This window comes from Monocercomonoides exilis (genome assembly GCF_001643675.1).
Source record: "Monocercomonoides exilis strain PA203 chromosome Unknown scaffold55-566112, whole genome shotgun sequence".
Lineage (NCBI taxonomy): Eukaryota > Preaxostyla > Oxymonadida > Polymastigidae > Monocercomonoides > Monocercomonoides exilis.
In genome coordinates this window covers 2,501-25,477 of record NW_027150600.1, presented here as the reverse complement: position 1 = coordinate 25,477, position 22,977 = coordinate 2,501, and the positions used below count along the sequence as shown (strand labels likewise).

The following is a 22,977-nucleotide window of genomic DNA, read 5'->3' as shown; positions in this document are numbered from 1 at the left end:
AATCATCGAACTTTGGATTTGGGATGCCTATCAAACAAGCATTGACAGAACATTGTTCCTCCTTCGCCACTGCTTGATGAGCACTTGCCAAATGAACAGGAAGTGATTGAGAGATCTGTCTTTGTGCATCCAACGAAAAGTGCATCAACTTCCCCGTCTCTTTCACAATCCCCTAAAACTCCTCCACCCCTCCAATCTTTCTGATCCTCTCTTCTTCCAACATAGCGATGGCTGTGTCTAAATAAGGCAGATATTTTGTGTTGTGTGTGTCGATAAAGACAGTCTTCCCTTTCAACAGCTGGTAGATGCACTTTTTCATCAGCGTCTGCTTAACATGAGCATTTTGCTCTCGCTAAAATGTAATCCAACAGAAACACCTCAGCCGATGAATAGACTGCCCTCGCCAAAGCTATCCGCACACGCCGCCCGCCCAACAGGTTGTATCCTCTTTCGCCCACTTCTGCTTTATCTCCACCAGGAACAATGACCAAGTCTTGTTCCAACAAACATTCTTGAATAACATGATTGAAGCGGACAGGGTCGAAGGGAGTGTGAAAGAGGATGTTGGATTTGATGGTGTCGTTGAAAATGTGGGGAATCTGAACGGAAATGATAGAGGAACAGATACATGATGCATATTAGAAGAAGAAGAAGAGGAAGAAAAAGAAGAAGAATATAAATTCAGTGAGACAAATGATGAATATAATGTTTGAAAGAGATAAAGTTATTAAAATATTAATAATAAATAAATAATAACTAATTTTCTTTTATTCTTTCTAACTCACACACCTGAGACACATAAGCCACCTTTCCCCTCAAATAACCTTTCCCTTCCAAACAGATTGTCTCCCCCAGAATGGACGCTGGCAGCGCTGACTTGCCACAGCCAACAGGGCCGAAGAGGAGAGTGTGTGAATGCCTTGGAAGAGAGAAGGAGGTGTTGTGGAGGAAGGGACGAGGAGATGGCAAAGGAGAAGGAAGAGGACTAATGTGGGATGAGTGATCGAGTCCATACAACAAGACGAAGATCGAGAGAAACGAGTGGAGGAAGGAGGAATGACGAGAAGAAGAGGAAGAAGAGGAGGAGGAGGAAGATGAGGAGGAGGAAGAAGAAGAGGAAGAGGAAGAAGTTGACAAAACAGTTGGAGATGATCGCAATTTATCTTTTTCTTCTTTTTCTTCTTTTTCTTCTTTTTCTCTTTTCTCTTCTTTATCTTCTTTATCTTTCTTTTCCTCTCCTTCATTCTCATCTTTTGTCGATGTTTTGAGTTGCATTTTATTGCCTTTTTCTTGTATTCTTTCATTTTTGTTGGTAACTTCACAGCGACCCCATGCAAACGATGCATTTGACAGGCTAATCACTATATCTTCTTTGTCATCATTATGATGATCTTTTTCTTCTTCGCTCCCTTTTTCTTTATCTCTTTCTTTCTCTTTCTTTTCAACACTTTCAATGAGTTTTCTTTGATACACCTCACTTCCATCATCATAATCATCATCATCACTTTTGGAATTTTCTTTGTTTGTGAATGAAATCGAACTTTTTTCATCCTTCCCAAAATTCATCGACAAATCAGCAATATCTTCTTTCTTTTTATCTTCTTCACCTTCTTTTTCTTCATTTCCTCCTCCCTTTTTATCATCCCTTCCGTTTCCAAATGGCCTGATATCTCTAACCACCTCTTCTCCCTCTTCTCTTTCTTTTCCTTCGCATTTGTCAGCAGACTCAATAGACTGCAGCAGCATCTCCACTCTGTCAATGACAGTTTTCTCCATCCAGATGCTGTTCAACATCGACGGAATTCTGTTCAGCGATGTCCTGAGTGATTCAATGATTCGGATGGAAGGATACAAGAAAGACACATTCAAAGGCAGATGCTGCCAGAAGTACAAGATAACAAGCACGATGAGGGTGAGCGCATTCACAAGCGACTGCAAGTTTTCGTGGATGGAATTGGTGATAATCTGCAGTTAGAATTAGTTTTAGAGTGAAGTTATAAAGAAATTCCAAAAAAAAAAAAAGAAAAGAAAAGAAAAAAAAGAAAGAAAGAAAGAAAAAATCAAAAAATTATAAAAGAAAAGGAAAAAAGAAAAAGAAAAAAGAAAAAGTGTTAACATGAAATTATCATTGCAAAAAATTTAGATTTATTTTAATTTTTTAATAATCTCTTTCTTTCTTTCTTATTAAAATAAAAATTGTTCAAATGCAACATCTAACGAATTGCACACATAATTTGATCAAACATTTCTATCGTTATCTGTTCTGTCTTTTTGATTCGTTTCTTCTTCTTCCATGTGGCTTCAAGGTTTGCCTCGAAATCCACACCGAAATCGGTGAATCAACAATAACCATCAAAACAACCAAAAATGATGACTTTCAACAAAATGCAACAAGCAGCTTGAAGGGAAAAATACACATCAAGTGGAAATCACCATCAAACGATAAATGTGTTGAAATGAATTCAAAATTCAGCATGTACTTGGTTCAACATATTTCATTAATCTTCCTTCGTTTTCTCGTATACTTTCATGTTCAAACAGCTTCAAAGCCTTTTGTAAAAAAGAATCTCTTTCAATGGTCAATTAACAATTTTGCCCATTGTTGCCTTGATGTTGCTCCAAAGGCATTCAATCGACATTCGTCCTTGTTTCAAAAAACTGCGAATTGTTGAAAGCATGATTCCCTCACAATCTTCCTTCAGCCTGGATGACCCACTCAAGAAACGAACAAATAATAAAATTATCCCGATTGCTTATAACTATACTCAACACATTAAATTTGGAACATTCACGGAAACCAGCAAATACACTGAAATAACAGAAAAAATCATTTCGATGAAGTAAAGCTTCCAGATGAAACAAAATGTGAGTGCTAAAATTGAAATACAAATATGTTTTAATTTAAAGGGGGCATTGAAGCACACACACGATCAATGAACAAAATGTTGCTTTTTTGTCTCTTCTTCGAAAAGTTCAAAAAAGCACCAATTTCCCCTTCTTTGTTCCACTCAGAATGTTAAAATAGATATTTTTTTTTAATATTCAATTCCAGACATGTTGGATATTTTAAAATATGTTCAAAATCTCATTCAAAATTCAATCCATATCCTTGAAATAATTTATTGTTTATTCGATCAGAAAGAAATTAAACTCTTTCTTGCTTGCTTAAAATAGCCTATATCGTTAGCTTCTTTGTGATTTATTTTTTAACATACATTTTTACTAAGCAAAAGAATCGAGTTTGACAATTATATTTTAATTTTGTCAATTATCAACAATGTTTGTTTTTCTGTTTGTTTTTCTGTTTTTCATTTGAAATTTTGCTGCAAATTGATCATTGCTAATAATAGACAGAATGGAAATATGTTATGAAGACAAATCCATTGACAATGTTCAGGAGCTTTCCCTTGCAGACAGGTTTTCAAGTGTGTGAATTTAATCTATTGTTTTAAAGAACTTTATTTGACATGTTTCGATAATTTTGGAAGAATTTCTTCGCAAGCTGGAACACTGTAATGAAATTGAACAAAAGCATACAATCCTTGAAATGAACGGAATGATTGAGGAAATGAATGAACAAGAATTCATATCCATTTTCAGAACAAAACTGTTTGATAAAATGGACAAAATGATTGAAGAAAAGACATTATCGTGGAGAAACGCAATTTTGTTGTTGAAGCATGCTGGATATTACAATGTGCTGAAAAGAATTTGGATCTTTGACTTTAAATATTCTTCACTGAACAAAAGATTTGAGAAGATAATTATTTATGAAAATGAGAAGAAGAAAGGAAAAAAGAATGAAAATTTTCTGGTCGATCTTTGCGAATGCTTTGTTTTACTGAAAGATGATGATACTTCTAATGAATTGGAATCAATTTGTGTTCCTTGCCTTCTGAAAGCTGCATCGAACAAAGAGGATAATGAAGAAACCAAAAAAGAAGTGGAAATAGCATTGTTGGCCTTGATCAATTATCTATATAATGTATGAGTGTATTTATTTTCTTTCTTTTCTTTCTTTTTGGATTTTTTCTCTCATTTTTTTTAAATAAGGAAATGGATCAAGGATTGTACTTGAATGTGGTCAAAGAGATAATCCAATATCATCAGGAACATCGCAATTTGACTCATGTTGCCTATTTATCTGCTTGGGATTGTTTGATTAAAAGTTTTTCCAATGACAAAAGCTTGGAAGAAGTGATTACGAAAGAACTGCATTTTGTGAGAGAAGCAGAGAGAGAATTAGAAGAGCTTTCAAAATGTATGGATTGGAAGAGAAAAGAAGAGGAAAATGGAAAAAGAAAAGAAACGAAAGAAGAGATTCTTTTGATTTCATGGAGCCGAACATTGAAGAATTTCATTTTCTGCTGTCAATTGAGAATTGAAGACTGTTCAAGGCTAATTTACAGGATTGTTCAAGTATTTTATGCAGGTAAGGATAATAATGGAGAAATTTGCAACAGAAGCATGTATTTACTTCAACTTGCTTCAGATGTTGAAGATGTGAAAGTTGATGATTTGCTGAAAGGTGGAGCAATTGATGCTGTTTTGGAGGAGATTCATGGGACAACAATTGTTGACGAAATGGCAAACAAAATCCTGCATTTCTATAAGAGCATTTCAAGGCGATTGAAAGGAAAGGAGAAAAGTGAAAATGATGAAATGAAAAGAAAGGCAATCAAAATGGAGATATTTGAAAAGCTGGAAGAAGAAGGATACGAAGACAGCTTTGTCAGCTTTTATGGAGTAATTTCTTTTCTTTATGAAAAATATTATAGAGGGTTATCAAAAAATATTTCTGATTATTTTGTGAATGTTTAGCAAAATTCTTTTCTTTTGATTTTGAAACTCAAAAGCTATCTTTTATAATTTTTATTTATTTCACAAATTGGGAGGAAAACAATAATTGAAGAATAATTATTATTGTTTTTATTTCCTAAAAGAAGAAGAAGAAGAAGAAGAAGAAGAAGAAGAAGAAGAAGAAGAAGAAGAAGAAAAAAAGGAAGAAGAAGAAGAAGAAGAAGAAGAAGAAGAAGAAGAAGAAGAAGAAGAAGAAGAAGAAGAAGAAGAAGAAGAAGAAGAAGAAGAAGAAGAAGAAGAAGAAGAAGAAGACAAAGTGTTTTAACGAACACTGTAATATTAAAAAAGCAATTCTTATAACTTCAAACGCTTCCTTCATTTAATTTGAAAAAAATAAATGAGCGAAAAGCTCAATGAAAGCTGCAATTTATGCATTGTCCCGGATTTGTGACACACTTTTCTTGTATTTGTCTTTCCATTGGAAAGATTATGCACATTTTCATCTGGAACATTCATAATAAAAATTTCTGTTAATAACTAAAATTTTGTTATTTTCATGGCTGATGATTCAAAGCTAGTTTCATTTAAATAACAAATCTGACAATTTTCATCTTCCAATGTGTTTTATCAAAAGATATTTCCGAATCCGTAAAAAATTAGGAGAAAAATATGAACTTTGACACTTTTCTTATTTTTTGAAAAGTATTCGAGGCATGCATTCGTTTCATTCTTTCCGTTTTATCTCAATGAAATGATATGATATTACGTTGATGATTCCAAAAAGTGACAAAGCGATTTTGCACATGCAATTGGTAATTGATCAAAATTTCATTATAATACTTGTTAATTCGACTGTTAACGAATTCATTATTGTAAGCATAACAAAATAAAAAATAATGTGTAAGCTACAGTTTTGAGAACTTGTTTATAACTTTAATTAATCACTAATTTACATTTTTATTGAATGAAATGTTTTTTTTGTTCATCCATTTTTTGTGTTCAATTAAAGCGATTATTTTTGAAATCATAACTTTTTTTGAAGTATTGATTTTTGGATGATTTTGTTTCAAGGGAAAGGAATTCGTCATTCATTAAATAAATTCACACCAACAATTTATTTTAAACTTCGATTTTTCATATTATTCTTATGAAAAAATATAATTTTGAATGAAGTTATTTCTGTTCAGTGTTTATTAATTAGAAGTCAATTTGTATTCTCTAACAGAGAATTTTGATAGTTCAAATATGCAATCAAAAATAATACCCAATACAGTTTTGAAATTTTCAACTGATTAATTTCAATTCCATTTTCATAGCAAATAATCAATGTGATTCAATAAATTCACAATATGTTTATCACAAAAAACATTCTGTTGAAAATTTTTTCGATATGTTAAAATTTTTTTAAAAAGTACCATTTGGGTGATTCTTTTTGAAAAGTCACAAATGTTTAATTTTTAAATGAATCAAAAATTTTATATTTTGCTCAAAATTTTGATAACATCAACCAAACTTCACAAACATGGAATCCATTATTGGATAATGTAGTTTCATGAATTCAAGTGAAGTTTCCTGAATGTTTATAAATATAAGAGCTAAATATGAAATTTTTGATTCATTTAAAAATTAAACATTTGTGACTTTTCAAAAAGAATCACCCATTTGTTTAATTTTCAAATAAAATAAAAATTTCATAGTTCGATTAAATTTCTGTTTTCACTCACCAAATTTTGCTGTAATTGAAACAAATCCTTGACAACGTAATTTTATCCGTTTTGGTGTGGTTTCGTAAGTGAAAACAGGAATTTGATCGAAATATGAAATTTTTATTTTATTTGAAAATAAAACAAATAGAACTTTTCAAAAAAATTTTGACATATGCAATTTATTAAACACAAATAATTTTCACATTGTTTTCTAAAACACTCAAATGTTTAGTATTTTAATCATGTGTCAATCAGAAATATATAATTATATGTGATTCTTATTGAATCCATATTTTTCAATTCATAAATTTCTGTTTGAAAATTCAATTTGAATATGTATTTATGAATACAGATAAATCAATTCTTTTTTCAAAGATAATTTTTTCATGAATAAAATCTCAAACATTGTCATATCGAACAACAATCATTCTTTTTTTTCTTTTGAATGAATAAACAATCTTTAAAAAAATAAAACCTTTGATTTATCATCACTCCCAAAAAAGTTTTGATTTCAAAAATAATCACCCTTATTTTCAAAACACAATCAGGGCAAATCAATGCAACTGTCACAAAAAACTGGTAATTGACAACACACAAAAGAAAATTTTGATCGAATGAAAAATAGAACACATCCGTTCTTATTTGAACAAATTTATTCCCAATTTGCGCATTGTCTATTCATTCATATTCATGCAAAAAAAAGTTTGTCCAGTAAAAATTAACTATCACATCAAAAAATATTAGTCAGGTTTTTCACAAGTTTTACGCGTTGCACTGGAAAATCCGCTTTGAATTTTTAATCATCATTCATTTTTTTCTTTGAAATATTTGAAATATTTGTTTCATAAAACAAATGCCAATGAGCCACATTGGTTTTTCGAACAATTTCATTTGGATTCATATTCATTCAATAACAACTGCAATCTTTATTGGAAAATTTGTTTTCTGCGTTTTTTCACACACAACAGGAGCAGTCAAAGAGTTCTGTCACCAGACTTTTTGACCAAATGAAAAAAAAATACATTTTTTGGATTTGAAAAATCGAATATTTGATAATTTTTTTATGATTTATTATATAATTAGTCAATTTTTTATTTTGATTAATCATTATAGTTCTAATATTAAAACTTCAAACAATTGAAAACAGAAAAATATGCACCATTTTTTCCGTACAAAAAGAAAGTTTTAAAAAACAACAATTTCATCATGAAAAATGTAAATAATAAATATATTTTTTTTCAGAAAATATTATTTCCCAAAATATTATGATCAATTTGAAAAAAATGTTTTCATCATGAAATTGCGCTTATTGTTTAAATTACGTTGCCTTTGGAAACAACACTTAAATTATAAGATGTGTGTGAAATTTACAATTGAAAAGAAAAGATATCCCTTCAATATTTTTTATAATAATGATTGTGTTAATTTTGATCAAGACAGTTTAAATGAATCACAGTTTCCCTCTAAAACAAACAACAATTCTTTTTTTGAGAAAATTATATTTGCTGGAGAAAAAATGGAAGCCAGAGACACTACAATCATTATTATTGCATTTTAGAGATTATGCCTTTATAAAATTCTAATGAAAATATTTGCAGATGAACATTTGTCATAATCATTTATGGTAATGACAGAAAAGTTCAGTGTATCACTGGATTCCTTTGCTTCTTTTCAAAAATCGCTGTCTCAGTTTCATTTACAAAATTGGTCAATCTCCTTCACTGATAAGAAATTGATCCAAAAAAATGAATATTTATTCGTCCAACCTCTTATTATCATCCGATTGCAACAATCTGATCAAGTTGAGAAATTCAATCATTACAGACCGGATGTGCTATCGTTAGACTATTTCCTCTTGTCTGGAAAGTGGAAAAGCAACAGATTGGCGACTTTTCTTTTCCAAGCTGTTCTTCTAGCAGTGATAGTGGAGCAGTTGATCTCCCTTTTACAGAAACTCAAAAGCGAAATCGGTGCTTTAATAATTCATTTTTTAAAGAACTGCCGTTGAAATCGATCGTCTTATTGTACAGGAAGCGCCATTAAGCATAGGAATTACACAGATCAAGTAATTATATCCATTTGTCTATTTTGTTACTGCAATTTGGCTTTCGGAAGCGAAACAGTTTATATACAAATTTCTTGCTGTATCAACGGAACATTGAAATTTTTCTGATTTTTCGATAATAATACATGCCTTAATGGAGAATAAAATATTCAACGATGCAATTCTTTTCAAAATGGCATTGATCAAAACTGTTATTCCACAAGGCAAATAGAACATAGAGTTAGTCCAGATACAGTTTTTTATTGCAGATAAAAGCGAATATCTTTGAAGCCTCAGTGGAAGATTCAGATTTGTTTCTTCTTCTGAAACACAATCATATGAGAAAGATACATTTACGAGCAAATGAGATGAATCCCAGCAATGCAACGCGATTAGTCTCTGCCTCACTCTGCAGATTGTTGATTCAGCGGCTAATATTAAGATTCCAGCAGGAACGATAAAGGAGACAACAAGTTTTGATTTCAGCTAAAATGCAATTTCAATTTTTGGTAAAAATTTATTTGGATAGGCGATCAAAGCCGAATAAGAAGCATTTTATCTGTCACTTTCATCCGTATCGATTGCGTTCAATCCATTTGAGACATTGCTATTTGGCATGACTCGATCCACCTAAACGAACAAGCCTCAAATATATGTGAAGCAACTGAACCAGAAGAGATGGTTGTTAGCAGTCATAGCGTGTCTACTGGATGAGCTCGCTCAACGGAAGCAGCATTTTCCCCGTTGAATTTAAAAATGTTAATTTGATTTAGAAATGAAGAAGGATATTTTGAACATGTTGAAGACGATCTCTTCAGATTCATTGTTTTTTTTCTCTTCTTCAAACGAAATGTAATTTAAGCTATTTCAGAGAGACTTTGATGAGACGGAAAGAACAATCACAAAGCTGCTTGTTGGAATGGGGAAGAGAAAGAGAAGAATATTTAATGCAATTTCAGGGGAAGCAGATGACAACAGAGAGGATTTTCTCTCAATGAGTGCGTGACTTCATTTGTGAAAACTGATTAGCATGTTGCACTCAAAAAAGACAGAAGTTTTACAGATCATAACAATTACACAAAAGATGAGGTACAAGAAGACAGAGCGCTTGTGTGCAAAGAGGCAATGCTAATGCGGAATCGAAGGAAACAGTTTCGTGAGGCAATCTCGATGCCTCCCTGAAGAAGATACAACATCCACCGGAAAGCCAACATCCGCTCCAATGAAGTCTGTTTTTAAAAATCCCCTTCGCTCATCAAAAATTGTTCATTCTCCTCAACAAAAATGTGAAAATCGTCTGTCTTCCCCCTTTTCGCAATCAAAAACTGTGCAACTCGACTTCTTTCTCTTCTCTTCAGAAATGCATTTAATTTTTATCAATGCATTTTTTCTTGCCTTCACAAGCATATTACCAACCATCTCCCACATGCATCTCTGTTAATTTCTTCAAAGTTTGAACGATGCAACGAAATCATAAGTTGCTTATATGCATTCTGTATCTGCTCTTCCTCTGTTATCTCTTTTTCCTTCTCCATCTTCTCCATCTTCTTCATCTTCCTCATCTTCCTCATCTTCCTCATCTTCCTCATCTTCCTCATCTTCCTCATTTTCCTTTTCTTCTTCCCCTTCTTCTTCCCCTTCTTCTTCCCATTCTTCTTCCCCTTATTCTGCTGCTTCTTCGAATTATTATTCTTCTAGCTCCTCCAGCACAACCTGTACAATCGCTACTGGTGACAGAACCACATCCTCCATTCTTAGCCCCGCCTCCGACAGCCCCTTCTCCACAATCTCACCCACTTCGCGCGCAGCAACCCCTCGCCCCATCACTTCATCACTTCCTCGTCCAGCTTCATCACCACACGCCTCGACTGCGGCGATAATCATATTTGTAGTGAAAGGTCAAACTGATCGTAGATCGACGGGAACGCATTCACATCTGCTACTGCAAAGATCCGCTTGCTTTCCCTTTGGCTTCGTTCTCGCAGACGCTGCAAGCGACGGAAGCTGCGCCACCAGCGGAACCAAAAGCATCGCTGAAAGCGCCACGTCGTATGCGCACACAACACCCCCATACAGCACCGCCCGCCGAGCCACAACAAATCATTCGAAGCGTCTGCAGCGCCCGTGGCGACAGCAGCAGCAGCAGCGACAGCGGCATGTGCAGCCCATACACCCCAGCTGCCTCTGGCACCACAATCCGCAGCCGCCTCTCTAAGTCGTCTATCGCTCCTGCCGACGTGAATGATGCTGCCACTGCCGAAGCATCCGAAGGGTCAATCACAGGTGCTGATGATGGCTGATCATCTCCTGCTTCCTTCTTCTCTTCGCTTCTCCGCCTCCTGAATGGCGAAGTTGATCGGCATGCTGCTCCAGTAGAAGAAGACGACGAAGAAGAAGGAGCTGAGTGAAGAGGCTACTGCAGCGCTGTCCTGGAAACAAGAAGCTTTTTCAGGTCCCCCACCACGTCTGCTGGCAGCTCCACCAGCTACACAAACACATCCATATTCCGATTTGAAAGATTGGTTAGCAACAAAAGCTCATTGTTTTCGAGCGATAGAGACAAATGGAATTGATATTCTCAGACAAGGAGTTAAAAATATGTGAAGCAGAAGCAGAAGCAGAAGCAGAAGCAGAAGCAGAAGCAGAAGCAGAAGCAGAAGCAAAAGAAGAAGACAATAAAGAAGAAGAAGAAGAAGAAGAAGAAGAAGAATTTGAAGAAGAAGAAGAAGAAGAGAGAATAAACAAAAGGAATCTCTCTATTTCCGTCAGTACTGAGCGGTGGCTGAGACAGAAACACTAGCAAAAGATAAGAAGCCCCATGCAGCTCCAAAAACCTGTTGGCCGAGCTACTTTTGAACGACACTCTCAAAAGTATCTTCTGGTCTGGCTTTATGAAACCATCATCCCATTCTCCGTCTTCCTCTCACTCGTCCAGCATTCCACTCATCCCTCCATATAAATCCGGCAATCTATCCAACTCGCAAAGCCTCTCCTTCTTCAACGATATCCTCCCTTCATGTGCTTTTCCTCCTTCATTTGACTCTTGCATCCTCAAAGGACGCGGACGAACTGCGCTGCCTTGCTTGTTCACTACTCCTGTTGGAATAAGCCTTTGAATTCTTTGAATGCCCTATGATTGTATAGACACCTGCTGTGCTATTCCCTGCTGAGAATACAATGGAACTGAAACTGAACCAGAACCAGAAGAAGAGCCAGAAAACGTATTCAACAACGGAGGAAGAGACACATTCGCTCCGCTTACTACATTTGCATCAGTCATCCTTCTTCCTCCAGTATTGAAGTTTCGCGACTCTCTCAGTTGGACCAGGCTCTTTTTGTTCTCTATTGGTGTTCATTTCATGGCAGATGCCGTTGGAATGAGGTTGTTTATCCCAAACACTTCTCTCTTCTTCTCCTTCTGCAAAATCCTTATCTTCTGCTCCTTTTATATCTGTCCTGCTATATCCAGCGCCTGCTTAGTGGTCTCATTGAGCTGAATGCGACTGGTCAATGTTCGCAACTGCAATGTTGAAGCATCAGCTGCTATAAGCGGATCAACAGGCTGCTTCGCCATCGCCAACAGAAACTGGTTCTCTTCGTTTCTCTCTTTTTCCAGGGCAGGGCGGAACTGCACAAGTCGAGAGGCTATTTGAATGCCCTGCGACTTCGTCATGCGCTCAATGACACTCACTCTCGGTGGCTGTTTGCGGATGCTTGGCTGATGCGGGGAAATTTCCAGAGAGGAGGAAGAGGAAGACTGAGATGGCACAGGATAAGAAGAAGGAGGAGGAGGAAGCCTTCTGATTTTTCCCTGTTGTGAGGGAAATCTTTGTCTTTTTCTCATTCACAAGCAGCTCTGCTCCTTCCTTTGCGATAAAGTCGTTGTTTGCCAACAGCGCTTGCAGCACTGGCTCCATGTGCCTACGATGCTTTCCATTTCGTTGCTTCTTCCTCTTCCCCTGAGCCTCCTCCAACATTCTCGTTCATCTCATTCATTGAACTGTTTCTGCTTTCCAGCTTGATTGGAATCCTCACAAAATAACCTATTTTCATCAGCGAATGGAAGCACCAATATATTGCCTGCTTTTCATAGCAGGTACAATCCCTCTCGTGATAGAACACTCAAACAGAGGGAAATAAGTCGCAGACGCATTCAGCCGCTCCACATCAGACAGGTCCAGTCTGTTGTCGATGCTCGTCCCTCCTTCGTTCCGCAGCACAATCGACTGCAAAAGTGCATCCACCTCTCCGATGGGCACCTGCTCCAGAAAGTATATTTCAGTAGCTTCTTCTTTTCTCCCTCTCTCAAACTTAAAACGCGCTTCGTATTGATTCAGCATCTGGAATGCAATCTTCAAAACGACTTTCTTCCCACAGGAGCAGCACCCAAATAGAATGGCAGGCGTAGTCAATTCTGCAGCAAGCTCATGCCAGCCTCTGTGTAGAGCAGGCCATCGTAGTGGTTGAATGTCTCATCAGCTGGTGTTAGCTCGCGGGTAAACGCGTAGCTCAGCTGGTTCAAAGACAGCTCTTTCCACAGAATCGCCTTTTCCGTGCTGTGGTGGTGCACATCTACAACAGCCGTGTGGGCATGTGCTTCAATCATAATCTGAGTAAACTATTTTTATAAATATGTGAATTAATTTTCGTTGGACAAAAATACAATCTGATCCAGAAAAGTTGCCTTGCAGAAATTATGTTGCAGTGTGTTTGAGCGTTTTCAGTAAGCTTAAGTTATTGATGCATTGAAGACAAAGAAAGCAGCAATTTCATTTTTTGTTTATTGGGATGAAAGAAGAAGAAGAGGAAGAGGAAAAAGAAGCAGGTTATACGTATTTAAAACGGTAATGTTGCAAAAAGTGTTTTCTTTGGAAAGTTATTAACAGAGAAGCCAATGGGAATACTAAATACGAAAGAGAAATATCCGAATTCTATAATTTTTGAGCTGATAGAAGCAATCTCTTTTTCAATTTTCTCGCCAAATGAACAGATTTATCAGATTTTTGATGCCTTTCCGCTCGAATACTTCGGGGTCTTCATTTCGAACAAAAGTAAATTCATGTCATTATTCATTCTCATCTCCTCTTCCATTCATTCTTTAACCAATTTTTAAAATCGCAAAGCTTCATTCCTCAATTTTCGAGCAACTCTTCAATATTCACACAGCTTCCATTGTCTTCAAATAAGACGTCTCACGTTTTTGAACTTCAGCCGCCTTTCATCCGTTAACACGGCTTTATTCATGGAAGGATCTTCACTTGCTCAGGAAATTAATTCCTGATTGTGGTCTGACACATTGAATAATCGTTTTTCTGCTGTTTTATCGTACAATGGAAATGCGTTCTTCTGACAAATGAGGAATACGGTGAAAGATAATTGTGGAAACTGTCAATGAATCGATGAAGATTTCGAGTTTTGAACGTCGAGATGTTAAAAAGGCAAATTACAAAACACGGATTGATTTTCAAATTAAAAAATGCTAAAAGCGCGGGAAGTAATAAAACAGAAAAATCAATTTTGAAATCAATTTCTTCGTTTTGTTCGTCTTTCTCTTCGTAGGATGCTTTTGGAACATCTTCTCTTTCTTTGCAAACACAATTTTTTCTCTTTCACTGAAAATAAGCTTGCCGAATCCGTTTTATGGCTGAGCGATCAACAGATGTTTTACGATCTGAAACAAGAAAGAGCGAAATCAATAAAATGCATGATACGAATTGCTGAAAGAACTCTGTTCGAGCATTAAAGTTCTGCACACAATTTGAGAATGATTGTGAATTCAGTTATCTACAAGGATTAAAAGTGAAGATTACTCAACCACTTTTGGTTCCATCCATTTATTCAAATAATCTTCTATCTTTCAATTTTTTCCTGCTATTTTGATGAAATCTGGAGTTTAAGACCATGCTCATAATTTCAACCGAAAAGGCAACTGACTCTTTTGTTGCTCCTGCTTCTTTCTCATAAACCTTGTCCAAAACTCAAAATTACAGTTTGAAAAAGATTGTTAATCCTTATTAATTCTCAACCTCTCAACTTTCTTCTTTTATTTCTTCTGATTTCTTGACTGTTTTTTTGAAAGAAAAAATCGAACTTACGATATCAGTTTATATTGTGAAATGGAAATGAATGGAAAAAAATAAAGACTCATCTGAATCAATAAACTTACCAATAAGCACATTTTTATAGAAAATAGAATGGACTGTTTTGACAGATCTAAGAAAATTAAAAATACAAAAAATGAAATGATTTTCACATTTGGAAAGAAAACATCAAAGCAATGAAAAAGCAAAAGGAAAAGCTCAAAAATGAATGTTTTTTGAAGAATGTCCAAATGTTCATCGAAAGATCGAAAATCTATTCAAGAAAGAAAGAAAGAACATTCTAACATCAAACATTTTGTCTCATGAACGACAAATGTTTTTATTCAGACAAGAAGTGAAATGTTGATTTGTTGAAATTCAGAAAATGAATTTCATTTCCAATGAAATGATCTTTCGCATTTATATTGATTAATCTGTCTTCATCCATTCTGGTGGGTCAATTATTAAATTGTTTTTCCAATAATCAACCATTGTGTCTCCATCCTTATCGCGAACAGTGATTCCATGTCTCATCCATTCAGGAGGTTCAGTCTTCACATTTGCAATCCAGAACATGGCCATTGTATTTCCTTTCTCAGTTCGAAGCGTTATCTCATGTCTCATCCATTCTGGTGGCTCTGTTTTGATGTTTGTGATCCATGTCATAGCCATTGTTCTTCCCTTGTTATCAGCAAGTGTAATTCCATGTATCATCCATTCAGGAGGTTCAGTTTTGACATTTGCAATCCATATCATAGCCATTGTCCATCCATATTTATTGCAAATAGTAATTCCGTGTCTCATCCATTCAGGAGGTTCAGTTTTTACATAAGCAATCCATGTCATAGCTATTGTTAAGCCATTATTGTTGCGAAGTGCGATATCGTGTCTCATCCACTCTGGCGGTTCTGTCATCACAAATATAATCCATTGCATGGCCATTGTCCGGCCATACGAACAGGAAAGTTCATTGCTATGCCTCATCCATTCTGGTGGTTCTGTTCTAACGCAAACAATCCATATTATAGCCATTGTTCTTCCGTCGTTATCAGCAAGCGTTATTCCATGTCTCATCCACTCTGGAGGCTCTGCTTTGACATCTGCAATCCAATACATGGCCATTGTGTCTCCACACTTATCGCGAACAGTGATGCAATGTCTCATCCATTCAGGAGGTTCAGTTTTTACATTTTCAATCCAGAACATGGCCATTGTTCTTCCGTTGTTATCAGCAAGTGTAATTCCATGTCTCATCCACTCCGGTGGCTCAATTTTGATATATATTATCCATATTATTGCCATTGTCTGTCCTTCCTTATCTGCAAGAGTGATTACGTGTCTCATGGATTCTGGAGGTTCAGTCTTGATTTCCTTTATCCAATGCATGGCCATTGTTCGTCCTTTCTTGTCTGCAACTTCGTTGTTATGTCTCATCCACTCTGGTGGGTCTGTCTTAGCATTTGCAACCCATATCATTGCCATCGTTTTTCCTTTCTTATTTCCAAGAGTAATATCATGCCTCATCCATTCAGGAAGGTCTGCTTTAACATTCTCAATCCACAGCATTGCCATTGTGCACCCGTCATTATCTTTGAGTGCTACGTCGTGTCTCATCCATTCTGGTGGATTTGTCTTCACGAGTTCAATCCACAGCATGGCCATTGTTTTGCCGTCTTTATCAGGAAATGAACTTCCATGTCTCATCCATTTCGGTGGTTCTGTCTTCACATATTCAATCCATATCATAGCCATTGTTCGTCCTCCTTTGTCTGCGAATGTATTTTCGTGTCTCATCCATTCTGGTGGATCTGTTTTAACATATGCAATCCAGTACATGGCCATTGTGTTTCCTTTTTTATCGCGAATCATGATGTCGTGTCTCATCCACTCTGGTGGCTCTGCTTTGACATTCACAATCCACTGCATAGCCATTGTGCTTCCTTTTTTATTATATAGCGTTATTCCGTGCCTCATCCATTCCGGCGGTTCTTTCTTCACATTCTCTATCCACAACATTGCCATTGTTTCTCCACATTCATTGGTAAATGAGATATTGTGTCTCATCCATTCTGGTGGATCTGTTTTAACATATGCAATCCAGTACATGGCCATTGTCCATCCGTCCTCATCGGTAAAAGTGATACTATGACGAATTTCTAATGGAGGATCTGTCTTTTTCTCAGCAATCCATAGCATTGCTTTTGTTTTTCCTTTTTCGTCCTTTAAATAGAGATCATTACTCGCATTTGTTTTGTATTCCATTCTACTGCTCACTGTTTCGATTTTGCTTATTATTCTGCAATATATAAAGAGATAATGTCAATTGTTAAAATTTCAAAGCTCTCAATATATATTATGTATTTGATCACGAGAAAATATTATTTTTTGATATTGGATCTTGACTATTTTTATAATAGAATTTCAATTTGAATATATTCAATAAACCTGTGTTACGCTTTTTTCCATTTTTTGCAGCTGTCTGTCACAAAAAAAAAAAAAAAAAAAAATAATGAGAAGTTACAAAATGAAAATTTTTTAAATGAATATGGGTAATTCTTTTTGAAAAGTTACAAATGTTTAATTTTCAAATAAATCAAAAATTTCATATTTTGCCAAATAATTTGTTAACAAATATCAAACTTCACTAAAATGGAATCTTATACTTGATAAAGCTATTTCCAACATTCTCGAGGAGATTTGTGAGCTGAAACAGAATTTTGAGCAAAATATGTAATTTCTGAAGTATTTGAAAATTTAACATTTGTGATTTTTCAAAAAGAATCACCCATATCTTCGAGCAGAAAGTCCACAAATTCCTTGTGGTCAAAAGGAAAAAGGAATTCAACAACACAGGTTTTCCCAAGAAGATAGAACACTGGTCCAAGAAAGATATGTGGGTCATTCTTTTTGAAAAGTCGCAAACGTTTAATTGATCTGAAAATAAGATCAAAAATGATCAAAAAGTTTTGATCTTTCCGTTCCCACTATATAGAGTCAAAAAATATATATTAGATTTTTTTTCGCTAATAATGAAATATTAATTCAAAATTGGCTTTATATTATACACAATTTTAACTTTTTTGTCATTTTCACTTTAGAAAACTGGATATTTCTTCCCATTTTTGGTGAACAAATAATTTGTTATTAATTTTTTGTTTTCATTTCATCCGTTTGATTATTCATTCTGTTTTTTTAAATACTTTCTTTCTGTCAAACAAACTTCTTTGTTGTGTAACAAAAAGATTAAAAACTGCTTATCTTGGAATATTTTTTTTTTTGATATTTAAGATTGTGAAAAATTCAACATTTCAAGTGTGTTGAAATTCGCCTTTTTTTTCCCAACGAATTTGAGGAATTATTAAAGTTTGATTGTTGTGCAATAACTATTATATTATTACAAAAACTTTCAAGTACTTTTGACAGGAATTAAAAAAAGTTTATTTTCAAAATTTTTGAAAAATAAAAGATTTTGATCAATCCCATTGATAATTATTTGCAATTTGAATTCAAAATTTAAATTTGTGAATATCTTGGATGGAAGAAAGTTTTAAAGATTCGGAATCTCGAATAGATCATAAGCAGACAGAGTTTTTATTTCCACATAATGATTTGGAAGAAAATGAAGGAACAAGCATTACAATACAAAATGCAGGAAAAATTGATGTGTGCACTTATTTATTGTTGCTTTTTATTTGATTCAAAAGTAAAACAAAATATTAAAACAAAAAATATTTTTCAGAATATGAATGATTATTTAAAAGAAACTCCAAAACCACAGCAACATTTTTCTATATTTAATGAAGTTTGCAAAAATCAAATTATTTGAAAAAATATTTTATAACAGAATCATTAACATTTTTAATCAATAAACAGCAAACTCCAACACAACTGACTGCCTTTCTTAGCCCGACTTGCGGAAACGATGTCCTTGTAAGCAGGAACGAGGTTTGCGAAAGAATGATGAGGATGATGAATGAGCTTCTCTCTCCAATCGCATCATCATCAATCACTCCCGTCAACGCTTTTCAAACAAACATCTGGACTCAACACTTCTCCTTGCAATCCACTCCATCACCTTCTCACATCCACCTGAATCATCTTCAAACATTAACAGACCCAACACAAACTCCTTCTATCAAAAGAACTCTTCTTCCTCTGTGCTATAAAGAATCAAACAAAGAAACAAGAAATGAAAAAATCAGTTCATTTGACGAAGAAAGCGAAGATGATGAAGAAGAATCCGAAGATAAATTCGAAGACTCAGAAGAAACAGAAGATTTTGAAGAATCCGATGAAAATATAGAAGAAGAAGAAGAAGAGGAAAGCGAAATAGATGATACAATCAATGACAAAATAAAAGATAAGGATATCAATGATGCTCTTTGTGCAATTAAAAATTTGAGAGAAGTTGAAAAAGAAACAAAAGAAATACTAAATAAACAACTTCATGATATTTCAGACATATCGAATGATAATGAGAACAAACCATCACCACCCTCATCATCTTCTTCATCAGCAACTTCAGGCAAAACTTCTGATCAAGAAAAAGAAAAAGATAGTGCAAGTGATTATCACAGAACAACGAAAATGGACATCGCAGTTGCAAGAGTCCAGAAAGAAGTTGCACAGCAGTATATGAAACTTGGAAGCATCTGGTCAAACGCCACAAAAAAGAAGCACAAATGGGTGAATACATTGTTGGAAACATATTCGAAGCTAGTTGAATGTGATCCCTGGCCTCTAAAAAGGAATCTTGCTCGCGGATTTGTCCTGTTTTGTGGAAAAGAATGTTTTTATCCTTTGAATTCAATAAAATATGTAATCATACCATCTCTGAAGCGTCTCAGTATCATAAAGAGAGGAAAGAAGCTAAATGCGAAGACGAAGCAAGCCATGAGTGAAGCAGTCTGCTGCTTGCGACACAACAGAAATGTTCTGAAGAAAGGAAAGGAAAAGGAGCCAGCTCTCCTTTGGGATGTTCAACGAATTATCGATCTTTTTCCAGAAAAATGCAGGGCAAAAGAAATGGAATGCTCGTTGTTTCTCGTCGCCGTTCACACTGGAGCTCGGGCAGTGACGCTAGCAAATGTTTTCCTGTCTGATATAGTGAAAGTCATAACATCCAAGCAAACGGGGAACCTTTTATGTACACTCCGGTTTAATCGAGCGAAGGGAATCCTCGCTTGGGCGCATGAAGTGACCATTGAAGGTCAAGAAAATGTTCAAAACAATCAAGATCCTATTTATTGGCTTTCGCGATATCTGAAAACAAAAACCAATATAAAGTTATCTGAATGGGAAGCGAAAAAGCACACCATTGACACGAAAAAGAGAATATGGCCAATCACAACAGCATCCATGGGAAATCGCTTTCGACAAAGAGCAAGTCACGCAGGTTATGACTGGAATTTCCTTAGTTTCCACTCTCTTAGAAGTGGTTTTATATGTAGTGCACTGATAAAGGCTGGTTCTAGTGCAGAAGCTAAACAAGCAGTATTGGAGAAAACTGCTCTTATTGCCGGCTGGGCTCCGATGCATTTGGCTCAAATGGGATATATAAAAATGGTCGCTCGCCGAACAATTGTATCCTCAAGGCTCGTTGCTGCGAATGAACAAGGGAGTACAGGAGAAGTTGACGAAACTCTTCTTGATTTAGAAGTCTTCCACGGGATATCATTCAAAGTCGAGCTCGAAAAGGAAATAAATGCTGTAAAGGCATTCAACGATGAAGTAAAGAGAAGGATGAAGAAGTTTTTTGAGAAGGATGACGTTGATAGAGTTGAAAGAAATCGGTATGAAAGCAATGCTGCTAAAAAGATGGTTGAGAAGACGAAATTATTGAAGAACATGGTTGAAAAAAAGTACAAACAAATTAACGATGAAAGAGATTCAAATCACTTTTATTCGAAATCTAGAATTGAAGATAAGATAGTTAGATTATATGTGAAAGATCAGTTGGTGAACAAAAAGGTTGAAGCAGAGACTTTGGCAAAGTTGTATTGTGATTTGGCAGAAGAATCAACGACAAAAGAAATAATGATGAAAAATCGAAGAAAGAAGAAACAGAAAATAAAAGAAATTAAAGATTTTGATGGTTTGAAAGAAAGGAAGGAACTGGAAAAGAAGAAACTCGAAAAGTATTTGATTGACAGAGAAAGAGATGAAATGAATAATCTGAGACGCAAAGTCTGGAAGAAAGAAGAAGATGATATTGTGATTGAAATGTATAATAAAGGTGAATCCATTTATGCTACAGCTGAAAAACTCAAAAGCCGAGCTCCAAATCATGTGAGAGATCGAATAAGGGTGTTGATTCGAAAAGGGGTGTTGATTCGAAAAGGGGTGTTGGAGAATGCAAAACAGTTAACATTTGAGAAGGAATTTGATAGTTGGTTCATTGGCAAGAAGAAACAAAGAAAAATTCTTGATGAAGATGAAGATAATGATTCTTATTGTGAAGAAGATGAAAATACTTGTAATAAGTTAGCGAAGAAGAGAAAAAGAGCAGAAGAGGATGATGATTCTCAAAGCGATTTTTCAGATGAATCAATTATTGAAAGGAATAATCGAAGGAGAAACAAACGAGTTGTGAAAATTGATGATAAAGGAAGAAGAACTGTTGAACAAGTTCAAGAGCCGAGCACAGGAACTTCCAGAAAGGAAAAACTTAAGTTTCATTTCAATCATAAAAGGGAAAATTCAAGCAAAGACGAAAATGAGGAAATCGAAAATGAAATATATGATTATTTGTTTGAAGATAACAGCAAAGAAAAAAGAAACAAACGATTGAGGAAAAAAGATGACGGAACTGGTTGGGAATTAGACGAAGAGGAATCATGTGTTGAAGTCATTTAATAGTATTCATAATCACATATTCCAATTGAATTGTTTCTGAATCACTTATTTTGAACAAAATAAAAAAGAAAATATAATAATTATTTGCAGATAAATGAGTGAAATCAAACTTTTTGGTGAACAGTTGATTTTCTGTAAAATTAGGAGACATATTATTACAAAAGTTCGGTGTAAAAATACTGTTATTGAAAGAAATAATTGTCGAATATATGTGAAATACATTAAATAGATGCAAAATATAATTGATTTATCATTTGAAGAAATGACTAAACCTTTTGAGTTGTATTTACTTTGCAATAAAAATAAACTTTGAAGAATTACAAGACTAATCGTGCATTTATTGAAACATCGTCAAAGTTGGATTAACTTTGATACGAAGAAGAGCCAAAAATGTTTGCATTTATTGTCTTGAGTGATGTTTTGTTTAGTTGTTGAAGTTCAATTATTTCACAGAAAATCTTGTACCAAATAATATAACAAGATCAACAGAGATAATTGAGAAGGATAATATCATCTGGAAATTAAAGAATAAAAGGAAATCAATAGGAATGCAATTTTAATAAATAAGGAGATGACTTGAACACATTGTGATTAATATTTTTTCATTAATTCACGATTGAATTGTATTTTTTTTATCAAGGAGAAATCATTCGTTTTTAAAACAACGTTCAGAAAAGTTAATTGAAGGAATAGAAACATTGTTCAAAGAGTTTGCATTATTTGTTGATTAAAACAGTATGGTAAACTTTATTCGTTTGAAAAAATTCTTTTTATTGAATATAGATATCAGCAAACGTTAAATGAAATTTAATGCTTATTGACGATCACTTATTGGGGAACAAAAGTTATTCATAAAGGAAAACAAGAGAATGAAAGGAAAATGTGCAGTTTCAAAGGAAGAAGTCAAAAAACAAAATTGAGTGCACAGTTCATAAATTCAAGTTTGTGACAAAAGGGTTAATTTCTTATGATTTGTTTATTATAGAAAATATCTATCACGTTTATTTGAATTCAGATATTTTGAATTCTTTGTCCATTAAAAAAGAAGAGCAAGAAATAATCAGTGCAACATAATTCTGAGGAATAGATATAGTGCAACTGAAGCTTTATGATGAATTGAACCTGACAACATTGTTGTTATGATTGTTATATTTGATTCTATTATTTTCATTCATTTTTAAAAATTTTGACAAAAATTACAAATAAAACATTTCATTTGTTTAAAAAGAACTTACCAGTTCATTTGTATTATATATTGGAAGAAATTAAATAAAATGAAAGGAAAAACTTTAAAAATAATTGAAAAATAAATTTTAATAATCAATCTATTCGAGATCTTTAATATCGATAAAAATATAAAATGAATTGATTGAAAGAAGGCTTTCAAATAATAAATAAGATATTCCAATTTAAATCAGTTGTGAAATTGGAATGAATTCTTGAATAATAGAAATATTTAATGTTGAGAATAATCCAAGAATTATAAACATTG

The 22,977-nt window shown here is 34.4% G+C and overlaps 6 protein-coding genes across 6 annotated transcripts; 2 read left to right on the top strand and 4 right to left on the bottom strand.

The window, feature by feature from the left end:
* Window positions 1-329: 329 nt before the first annotated feature.
* Window positions 330-1,794, bottom strand: MONOS_16374 (putative ABC transporter; the record flags this gene model as incomplete). Its single annotated transcript, XM_067869284.1, has 2 exons — window positions 330-599; window positions 790-1,794. 2 exons carry the CDS (start codon window positions 1,792-1,794, stop codon window positions 330-332), a joined length of 1,275 nt encoding a protein of 424 aa, XP_067720177.1.
* A 1,357-nt stretch (window positions 1,795-3,151) lies between these two features.
* On the top strand, window positions 3,152-4,992 carry MONOS_18691 (uncharacterized protein). The gene is made up of 4 exons (XM_067871734.1): window positions 3,152-3,239; window positions 3,351-3,425; window positions 3,489-3,985; window positions 4,054-4,992. The coding sequence occupies exons 2-4, from the start codon at window positions 3,356-3,358 to the stop codon at window positions 4,819-4,821; spliced, it is 1,335 nt and encodes a 444-aa protein (XP_067720176.1). The 5' UTR covers window positions 3,152-3,239; window positions 3,351-3,355; the 3' UTR covers window positions 4,822-4,992.
* A 5,244-nt stretch (window positions 4,993-10,236) lies between these two features.
* On the bottom strand, window positions 10,237-11,599 carry MONOS_15087 (uncharacterized protein; the record flags this gene model as incomplete). Its single annotated transcript, XM_067867940.1, has 4 exons — window positions 10,237-10,418; window positions 10,612-10,889; window positions 11,135-11,332; window positions 11,478-11,599. 4 exons carry the CDS (start codon window positions 11,597-11,599, stop codon window positions 10,237-10,239), a joined length of 780 nt encoding a protein of 259 aa, XP_067720175.1.
* Window positions 11,600-11,995: 396 nt separating this feature from the next.
* Window positions 11,996-13,156, bottom strand: MONOS_15086 (uncharacterized protein; the record flags this gene model as incomplete). The annotated part of the gene is made up of 3 exons (XM_067867939.1): window positions 11,996-12,350; window positions 12,679-12,987; window positions 13,053-13,156. The coding sequence occupies 3 exons, from the start codon at window positions 13,154-13,156 to the stop codon at window positions 11,996-11,998; spliced, it is 768 nt and encodes a 255-aa protein (XP_067720174.1).
* Window positions 13,157-14,641: 1,485 nt separating this feature from the next.
* On the bottom strand, window positions 14,642-16,977 carry MONOS_15085 (uncharacterized protein). Its single transcript, XM_067867938.1, has one exon. It carries the CDS (start codon window positions 16,890-16,892, stop codon window positions 15,060-15,062), a length of 1,833 nt encoding a protein of 610 aa, XP_067720173.1. The 5' UTR covers window positions 16,893-16,977; the 3' UTR covers window positions 14,642-15,059.
* Window positions 16,978-18,587: 1,610 nt separating this feature from the next.
* Window positions 18,588-21,485, top strand: MONOS_15084 (uncharacterized protein; the record flags this gene model as incomplete). The annotated part of the gene is made up of 1 exon (XM_067867937.1): window positions 18,588-21,485. One exon carries the CDS (start codon window positions 18,588-18,590, stop codon window positions 21,483-21,485), a length of 2,898 nt encoding a protein of 965 aa, XP_067720172.1.
* Window positions 21,486-22,977: the final 1,492 nt, after the last annotated feature.